Source organism: Manis pentadactyla, chromosome 19 (assembly GCF_030020395.1).
Source record: "Manis pentadactyla isolate mManPen7 chromosome 19, mManPen7.hap1, whole genome shotgun sequence".
NCBI lineage: Eukaryota > Metazoa > Chordata > Mammalia > Pholidota > Manidae > Manis > Manis pentadactyla.
The window spans coordinates 8,225,574-8,235,252 of NC_080037.1; the positions used below are offsets into that span (position 1 = coordinate 8,225,574).

General features: G+C 56.8%; 1 protein-coding gene across 1 annotated transcript; it reads right to left on the bottom strand.

Moving 5' to 3' along the window:
* Window positions 1-5,465: 5,465 nt before the first annotated feature.
* On the bottom strand, window positions 5,466-7,405 carry ACKR1 (atypical chemokine receptor 1 (Duffy blood group)). The gene is made up of 2 exons (XM_036922657.2): window positions 6,923-7,405; window positions 5,466-6,508 (listed from the first exon to the last, which is right to left on the bottom strand). Exons 1-2 carry the CDS (start codon window positions 7,388-7,390, stop codon window positions 5,516-5,518), a joined length of 1,461 nt encoding a protein of 486 aa, XP_036778552.2. The 5' UTR covers window positions 7,391-7,405; the 3' UTR covers window positions 5,466-5,515.
* Window positions 7,406-9,679: the final 2,274 nt, after the last annotated feature.

Genomic DNA, 9,679 nt, shown 5'->3' on the forward strand with positions numbered 1-9,679 from the left:
CCTCCAACTTGCTCCTTTCTTACTCCCAGAGTGTTCTGGGATCTCTGTCCATTCATCAACCAGGGACGTGAAGTGAACAGCCCTGCTCTGGGGCTCGAAGGAGTAGAGGTGGAGGAGGAGAGACACGGGCGTGTTTCTGGAAGCTTCCAGGCTGATAGCAGACAGTCTCCTTTGTCCTCACCGCTTCTCCGGGTCACAGGGAGAAGAAGCCCAAGGAATCTGTGAGGAGCTTTCTTCCCAGTGCACGTTCATGCCCATTCCCTCGCCTCTGAGGAACTGGCTGTCATGGTGCTGGCTTCCAGAACCCACCACACCTACCTTGTAAGGAAAATGCCCTTTATTCTTGCACCTTCTCTGCATCTGTACATAAAGAATATTCCTGGGTGTGACAGTGAGGCAGGACCACCCACTGGCTGAAGGCTTTGTGAGCTCCTGCAGGTCTAGCTGTGAAATAACAGCCTAGGTGATAGAGGATTTGTGGATTTTCTGTGTGTCCTGGGACCCGAATTTATGCAGGGTTATTAAGGAGAGGGCTCAGGGTTATTAAATCCTGAGAACCAAGGAAAGAAGGGGCCAAGGGGGCCCCAGGAAGCTGCTGGCGTCTGGGAGTGTGTCTGGTTCATGTCTGTGTCCTCTGGTACCTCTCACAGTGCCTTGACCTTAGTAGGCACTTGATGCAACCTTTGGATGAAATGACTCATGCATCCCTGAGTGCTTTAAAGGGCTGACCTGCCGGAGTATCCAGAACGGCAGGGAGATGGACGGCCATGGCTGCTGGGCAGGTGGGTTACAGAGGCAGGAGGCAGGGGAAGGGGCCAGAGTCTGGAAGTCAGCAGGGGTCCGAAGAGGAGGTGGAGGAAGTGCTAAGAAAAGGGCAACCACAGGGAGACAGAAAGGACTTTCAGGTCCCAGAAGGCAACGGGCCCTCTCCCTGAGCGTGCTGAAGTCTGAGGAGGGTGCTGGGCTCCAGGTGTGATTCTGAGCCAGCGGAGGCCTGTCTGCCAGAGCTCTGGGCCCATCTCCTGGGACTCACTTTCCCTCAAGTAAAGATGGAAAATGACAGTGTGTCCCAGCTCTGCCCTGCTGTCCAAAGCCCACAGGGTCCCAGGAGAAAGGACACATTGCTCCTCCGGCGTGCAGCTCTGGAGCTGTGGCCCAGTCCCCCAGCTCTGGCTGGCTGTAAGTCAACACAGAAAACAGGTTCCACGGCCTGACATCCTGTCTGGACTGTCTTCTAGTCTCTTGGGCCCCCAGATGACTGAATGGTGTGGGAGGGCGTCCTGGGGCACCCAGGGAGAGAGCCAGGAGCCCGTCTTCTGGCAGGTCTTCTGCACCAATTCTTTTGCTTGCTTAGTTGCTCCTCCTTCCTGTGGGACTGTCAACTATCCAGGGTGGGGCACCACCTTTTATTCTTAAGAAATCAGTTAATTCATATATGTAGCACAAGTTTGCTGACTATGTTCCAGTCACAACAGAGAAAACACGTTCTTGCACTCCTGGCACTTGTGTTTTAGTGGAAGAAGGAAAGGGTAGGTCTGCAGTACACTGGTAAGCAGACAAAGGAAGAAACAAGACGGTTTCAACGGGTGAGAAGTGCTACACTGCCGACATCACAGGTCCTCTGGTGAGACTGACTGGGCCCAGGGGGCGGCCAGGGCAACGTGGATGTCAGGCAAGGGCAGCCTGGGAGGAGGCAGAGTTGGTGTTACCGTCCTAAGGATGAGAAGGCTCCAGGCATGTAAAGAGCACAGCAGAGAACCTCCAGGCAGAAGAGACGTCAAGTGCAAAGTCTGGTAGAGTGGAAATGGGATGTGCCCACCCAAAGAGCAGAAAGTTTGTTAGGCTCCTGGGCCTCCAACATTGTGAGCAAGGTGGGAGACAAAGCCAGGGCCCTGTCTGGAAGTCCTGTTGAGCACTGTGAAAACATTTGAGTTCAAGTCAAGTGCAGTGGGAAAGAAGCAGATGCCACATTTGGGGGCATAATATTATATTTTCCTAAAGAGAGACTTCATAACTTTCATCAGGTTTTCCAAGAGACCTATGGGTCCCCTCCCCTAAATGTGAGTAATATCTGATTTAGGAGAACAAAAGGCCCAGGCCCTTCTGGGGGGCAGAGCTTGGAGCCACACCCAGCATGTTCCTCCAGGACACAGGGATTACTCAAGAGAAAAGTACAAACAGTAACCCCGCAGGAGGGTGAGGGTGGAATTTGGGACATTATCTGTAAAGCCTTAGGGGGTGGGCAACCTTAGTGCCCCAAGTGTCCTGGGAATACACAAAGAAAGGCGGGGAGAAACAGCAGTGTTGGGAAGATGGGACTCTCCTGCCAGAAACCAAGTTCAAACTGGACTATGAATATGAGACATTGAGAATGACAAGGGCCTCTTCGTTTCCTTTATTTATATGTGTCTAAAATGTCTCCTAAATCTAAGTGTGACCTAACGATGTCTGAAATCCCCCTAAGGCTGGGCCCCCAAATTCCCTGGAGCCAATTTTTCAAGGGCCTCTCTCTCGGAGATGCCCCCTTCCCTTCTCCAAAGAGTTATAGGAAAGGTGAAAGCAATAGACATTTTTGCTCAACTGATTTTTAAACTCCCCCCACCCTCAGTGTGCCCCACACCTTTCCTGCCCAAAGCACCTAGCCAAGGTGTAGAGGTGGTTTGGAAGGGCCTGGACTTGTTAATCAACCTAAACAGTCACATTCGTTTGCAAGGTACATTGCTGTTAATTAAAACTGCAATTCTCCTTGTGCCCAGGCGGCGGCTGATGTTGTCAGAATAATTAGACAGCATAGGATGGTTTTCACGCAAATCCCCGGCAATTAGAGTCGGCACTGGATCGGGTTTGCAATCCCGGTGAAGTTTTCAACCAGATTTCCTCTGAGGGTGGCTTCTGGAGGAAGGTGGTGATGGGGCCAGGGGCGTCAGGGAAACGGGTGGATAAAAGGGTGTGAGGGTCAGGTATCTGCTCCCCAAATCCTCTGGGAGGTGCCCAGCGTGCAGTGAACGAACTGTGGGAAGCAATGTGATGGTCAGTCTGCTCAAGGTGTGAGTCTCTCTCCTGCAGAAGCCGTGCAGGCCACCCTCCCTGGGGCACGTGTGCCCCCCAAGTCCTCCCGGGCTCTCATCTTGCTGGGAGGGTTTTTCCCTTTAGCCAGGAGGCCCAGTAACTCATACACAGCTGACAGCCCTGCCGACCCTAAGATTAAATTCTTAAGGGTTCTCAGGAATCACGCTTTGTGTTCCTGAAGGGTTGCAAAAGGCATGCCAGATTTGGACCAGTCTTGGAGGGTTGGTGGCCTGTGATGGGTTAAATGGGCTGGAGCAACAGGACCCCAGGATGCCTTCAAGAAATGTCCAGCTCAGGGTCCCACTGACAGAAGAACTATCCCAGTGCCGCATAGGTAACACCCGGGGAGGCCGGGGCCTGAAGGGACCTGGCTCAGCCACAGGGAGGACTGGGGAGGAGATAACTGCGGGGACACACCCTGACCTCTTATCAGCCCAGGGCTCTGCCTCTGCGCCCCCTTTGTGAGCGAGGTGGCAGTGGCAGAGCCACCGGGGGCTTCTCTCTAACTGGATGGAGCCAGGAGGGGCCTTCCTGGGGGCACCCGCTGGGGGGGTCAGACCACGCCAGTGGTCTCAGATCAAGCATCAGGTTGATGGCAGAAGACTCCGCGCGGGGACCACACCCTCCCTCCCCGTCCAGTATCTTGGAGGGCGTTGGGTGGTCTCGGGAAGATTGAGAGAAAGGTCAGGGGCTGGAGTTTAATGACAGGAGGCTGGAAAGAGAGTTAGAGAGAAGAGAAAACCCTGGGATGCATTCATGAACTGTGGTCGGCTGCTCCAGCATAATTTGGGTTTGTAAATTATCCTTTCTTTCCTTCATTTTCCTTCCCATCTCGGAACAGTCTCCCGCGTCTCAATCGGTCCCTAAATCCCGCCTTTCAATTTAGGGTGCACCAATCAGCAGGTAACCTGCTGGTTGCTAAGAGACAGGAGGTGGGGGAGTCCGAGGCTTTGTCCCCGCGCCCACCCAGGAAAATTCCCCCGGCTTTTGCTTGCCTGCCTCAGCTGCTCGGACTCCTCTCCGATTTAGCTTCAGGCCCAAAGAGTCAAGCAGCAAAACGGTTTAGGGGGAAAGCCAGGTGTACATACCTTGGAAAGACTGTATCAGGATTCAGACAGATGGAAGGTACCCTCTCAAGTTTCCCCAGCTTTTCCCTGGGTCAGAGGGAGGCACTTGTGTATATGGCATCTTGGGTACAGGGTAAATTGTTGCTGGCGATGGAAGTTGTTCCCCTTATAAAGAGGGGCTGACTCGTTGTCCTTCCCATCTTTACCTAAATGTGGCTGTGTGGGGGTTGAGGAAAAAACCCCAGGATCACGGCTGAGCAGTCAAAGAACCAGGGGTCTATTTGGGGAAGGGGTGCCGGGGCCTAGGGGTACAATGTGGAAGGTGGAAGGGAACGTCTGAGTGGGAAAGAAAAGTTCATTTTGAGAGTTGGGGTTTGGAAGGGAAATTTGGGGGGGTTCTAAGCAGAAGGTGAGTCCAGTCGAGCCCCTCCCTTTTCAGCTTCTCAGGCTTCATCATCTTGATTTTCAGTTCCCTCTATACATCCTACACAGAAAAGACCAGGCAAAGAAACCGGGATGAAGAAAACTCACTTAGGTAAGGAGTGAGTCACAAACCTGGTTCCATATACTGAGAGCAGGATGGAGAGTGACGTGAGGTGCAGGGAGGGGCCTGCAAGGTCAGCGCACACACAGCTGCATGCGGTTCAGACGCTGATGGAGAGGCACGCATGCAAGACGGTGCTATCACACACGTGTGTCCAGCAGGGATACGGGTTCCAAGAGATGGAGACAGAGGCACACATGTGCATGCATACACACACACACACACCACACACGGGGACTCATGCTGGGCAATAAACCTCAGAGAGGTGATTCCCAGGAAGTGGCTTTTAGAACTGCCTTGACTTGTTCCCTGGACTAAGTAAGGTTTCCCCAGGATGCTTCTCACCACCTACTCCAGCCTCCTCATCTCCAAACAAAACCAGCAGGTGTCAGGGAGATAGAAGGCCCAGAGGAAGACTGGACAGCCAGACAGGGTGGGGCAGTCATGCTCCGGGCTCACCTTCACTCTCCGTCTTTCTCTCCAGTTCCCATTCCTGCCTCGTTGGCTCTCTGCGGCAGGTCCTCTTCTTTCCCTACCTGCTAAGCCATCTCTACTGGTTTGTCACGCTTACTACTCTGGGCCCCTTCTCTTCCCCCTTGAGTAGGCAGTAACCCCACACCTCGAGAGCACATCTGTGTGCCCTCAGGATGTTTATACATCCTTCACTTTCTCCCCAGGACAGCTAGAGAAACAGACGCTGGCAAGAGGTCTGGCATGAAATGTCTCCCCTTCTCCATTCTCTTTCCACTGCTCTACATCCCCAAACAAAATAAGAAACTACCAGCTTCATAAAAACAGCAGAGAGTTTAATTCAGGTTGGCAGGTGGGAAGGCAGCTAGGATTTGCTTCCAAGGGTGTCCAAATGAGAAGGCTGTCTTTCTGAGAGAAAAAGGGAGGGCAAGGAAGGCCCAGAGGCCTGACGGCAGAACAGGGCTACGAGCAGAGGCGTGGCCACGCAGTGCAGTACAGCCAGGGCTTCTGCCAGCTGCAGCAGCAGGTCCAGGGCCTGCTGGGCCAGACACGTAGACAGTGCCAAGACCTTGGACCTCACTAGGTAGTCTAACCCCAGAGCCACCCCGTGAGGCCACCAGAAAATGAACCAGACCCACAAGATACTAACCCAGGGACACTGCCCTCTGCCCAGTGCCTTCTTCACCCCCTTGACACCCAACAATCCCAGGGGCAACAAGACAAAGGCCACAAAGCAGACAACAGCGTGCACGAGCTGCAAAGCCCCTTGGCCCCTGCTGAAGGTCAGAGTGCAGAGGCCCTGGGAAGTGTCACTGGCCAAGGTGATTGGCAGTGCCAATAGGGCAGCCACTCCCCAGAGTCCCACAGTGAGGCATTGGGTGAGGCTGGGGGCCCAGCCTGCAAGCAGCTGGGGGCCCAGGCAGGCCTGGCAGCCTATCAGCAGAGCCTGGGCAAAGGCTGAGCTGTACCAGACCAGGTAGGCCAGGTGGCACAGGGCTGTGCTGTGAGCACCATGCAGCCCCGGTGCCAGGATGGGCACCACGATGCTGAAGAGGGCACTGCCCACAGCCAGCGGGACCAGCATGGGCCGTTTGGGGCAGTGCTGCCAGTGGAAGAGAGGTCTGAGGAGTGCGAAGAGGACAGCTCCGCCCGCCAGGATGCCCAGGACGCTGGCGAGGATGAAGAAGGGCAGGGAGGAGGCGTCGAGCAGGGTACAGGAGCGGCACGGGGCAGCGGCCTGCAGGTTGCTGTCACTATAGTCCAGTTCGTAGGACTCATTAAAGTCGTTCTCGTTAAAGGCATCCCAAATGTCGTCCCCAAAGGCCAAATGTGTTGAGTTATCATCAGCCACAGGTACCTGGAGGTCACCCCAGGGGGGCAATCAGAGCATCTAGTCACCCCGCTGAAGAGGCTCCTGAGAATCAAGGGGAGGCAGGTGGGAGAGGGACTGAGGGGAAGCTGGGCCGGAGGGGTGGGTGCAGGGAGACCTTGAGGAGGTGCAAGGTGGGAGGCACAGGGTCCAGTGGAGGAGGAACTGGTCCTGGGGAGAGCGGGGCAAGGCCGTTGGAGGGTGACGGAGACCTGGGTAGAGCTGACCGAAAGGCTCAGGCAGAGATGAGGAATGGGGGTGCCTGGGGTGAGGGGGGGAGATGGGGAAGGAGGGAGGGGGTGTGAGATGGGGAGAGGAGGAGAGAGGCATGAAGGTGCAGGGGCAGGCCGGGAGGGTGGCAGGGGCACGGTAGGGATGGGAGCTGGCCCCGCACTCACTCACCGGGTGCAGGCAGTTCCCCATAGCGCTACTGGGCTCAGGCCGGGTTGGGAGGAGGGCTGGGGAGGCGCGGCTGCCGGCTGTGCCTCCCAGATAAGTGTGAGGGGCTAATGAAGGCCAGCGGCTCTGGGCAGGGCCCCGGGACAGGCGCTGGGGGGGCCTCCGGGAAGCCTTCGCTTCACCCCACGCCCACTGCCTGCCCATGGGGCACCGGCCTGGGGCTTCCTGTTTTGAGGTTGGAGCCTGATGCTGGGGACCTGCGCTTGGGAAAGGGAAAGGTGGGGCCCAGAACACGTGTATTTTCCCGAAGGTGGACAGGGAGGCCAAGAAGCCAGGGGGCTTTCCAGCCAGAAGGGCCTCTTCAAGCACAAGGAAGGAAGAGGGGCCAGGGGTGAAGTGTGAAACAGAGATAAGAGACGTGCTGGGAACTCGGGGGGAAAGGGCGGCCTCGTGCTCCCGCCGCTCCTCCATCCCCTTGAACTTGAGCCAAGGGAGGGTAGTTCAAAAGCCGCGTGTCCATGGGAGGGGGTGTTAGTGGCGCCTGAGGCAGGATCCTCACCGCTGCCAGCCTGAGTGGCAGGTGTGCGGCAGGGGCACTTTGTGGGTCCGTCTGGGCCTAGGAACGGACTTACCTGTGTGTGGCTGTGTGGAGGATCCCCTCTGAGTGGGAGCTGGTGGCCCAGCTTGGGTGTTTCTCTGTGACAGGAGGGAGGCCTGGGGGCAGTGGGTGAGGCTGTAGAAGGAAGCTCCTTCAGGCACTGACTGGGCACTTGTCCCACCACCTATGGGCACAGGGAATGCCTTTCCCATACTAAACAGAATACATGGCCTGACGAGTTAAAGCATGCTCTGGGGGACAATGGGACAGTGTATTTTAAAATGGGGCTGTTGCCCATGGGGTAATCTCTATTCATATTTCTGTTGGGGGACATAAAGACCCTGGAACTGCTACACTGGCCTGGCATCTTTGCGGTATGTAAAGTTTCTAACTTGGGGGACGCTTCTATGGCTCTCTGGCTGGCAGAGAGAACACTCCCCCTGCAGGCAGAGCCCCCGCCGGTCCCTCTGTTCTTCGGTGGCCCCTTCCTCCTCCATTACTTTCCATGATCTTCTGTTTCATCCCCCCACATGTGCATTTTATTCCCTCCACTGGGGAGACAGCCTGGACATCGGGAGAGGTGAGTCATGGAGTGTCCTAGTCAGAGTGACGAGGTAGAGAGGGCTGGTGAGGTGACATTATGTCATTTGTCCAAGAAGGCTTGTCTTCTGCCGAGACCCAAGGGGTAGGCCCCCCTCCCATTCCCAAAGGTGCAGGAGGATGGGTACCTTAGAGGGACTCTCCCCTTCGCTCCCAGGACACTAGCTCCAGTGTGAGGTTCAACGTGAGAGGTGTTAGGAAGTGACTTTGGGGAGGTCCTGGAGCCGTGTTGGCTGGTCTCCACCTTCATCTCAAACTTCTCCAGCGCTACCTGGCAGAGGGCAGTGGGGAGCCGTCCCGAAAGCACGGGCCCAGCCGAAGGGGTGACACACTTCTCTTCCTTGGAGAGGCGGACTGTCTCCACACAGAGATGCCCTTGGGAAAGCGGATGGCACGAGCCTCCCCACCCCCCCGAGGTAGCAGGTGCGGGGGACACCAGCGGAAGAGCCCTGTGTACACGCATGTGCCAACAGCAGCAAGAAGGAGGCAGCCCAGCGACACGGGTAATCCAGATATATTGAGGGTGGCCCCTCTGAGATTAGCACAGGAGAGTTAGAAAGATTATAAAGGTACACGGTCCCCTCCCTGCTCCCTTCCCCACCCTCCCACCCGCAGACAGACACACACAGCACAATGCCCCCGCCCCCCCGCCCCCCGTACAAATATGGCTTCTGTGTAATATGGACAGAGTGGTTCAGCTCAAAGAGGAGAAGACCTTTTCCCAAAAGCAGGTGCTGGGAGGCGGGGAGCCACAGGCCTGGGGCCCTTGGCTGCCTTGCTGCTGTGAGAGGAGGGGCCCTGGCTTCGGCAAGGGGCTGCCTCTGGTGCCCAGGGGCCCTAACCAGCGGCTGGAAGATTCACAACTGTATTACCTGAACTTGGGGACTTGGGGGTCGGGGACGTGCGGGCAGCCCGGCTGGCTGCCCTGTTCTGCGCGCCCGGGGCTGTCAGAGCCGGGAGGCCACACCCAGGAGGGTGTGAGTGGCACCAAGGGGAACCTCGGGTCTGAGGCAGGGCAGCCGACGGGACAGGGAGGGTGAGCGGCCTCACCTCCACGGCAACGCAGGGGGACAGAAAATCAAAGCTGGGGTGGACATGGGAAGGAGGCAGCCCTCCACACGCTGGGTACAGACGACGGGGAAAGAAGGGACAGTGGTGGTTCCAGGGTCAGTGCCAGGGAGAGGCCTGAGGGATGCATAGCAAAAGCTGTGGCACCAACTCCGTGGCTCCAAGAAGGGAAGTCGAGGCAGGGGTTCACTTGCTTGTGTTTCAGGGACAGGCGAGGTGGACAACGGAGCAAGGAGGCGTCCTGGGGCTGTTTTCTCGGTGACAGATGGGCTCTGGGGGTGGCAGGGAGAGCCCTGGGATGGAGCAGCCTCCCAGGTGAGGTACGGGGCTAGAATCCTCTGCTCCCCAGTCCCTCCTGTACACAGCCCGCGGCCCAGCACCTGCCCAGTCCCCCATGCCTCGCACTCACGCACACGTATGGCATGCACACCCACAGCCACCCCACGCTCACAGAGTCCACGTCACTCCCTTCGTTTGGGCAGGAAACAGCTCAG

What these genes read in the sequence shown, in the direction of transcription:
- ACKR1 (XM_036922657.2), bottom strand. Translation starts at nt 7,390, where the DNA reads ATGGAGGAGCGGCGGGAGCACGAGGCCGCCCTTTCCCCCCGAGTTCCC. An exon ending in TGGGGAACTGCCTGCACCCG is followed by an intron (nt 6,509 to 6,922) that starts GTGAGTGAGTGC and finishes GGTGACCTCCAG; the next exon opens with GTACCTGTGGCTGATGATAA.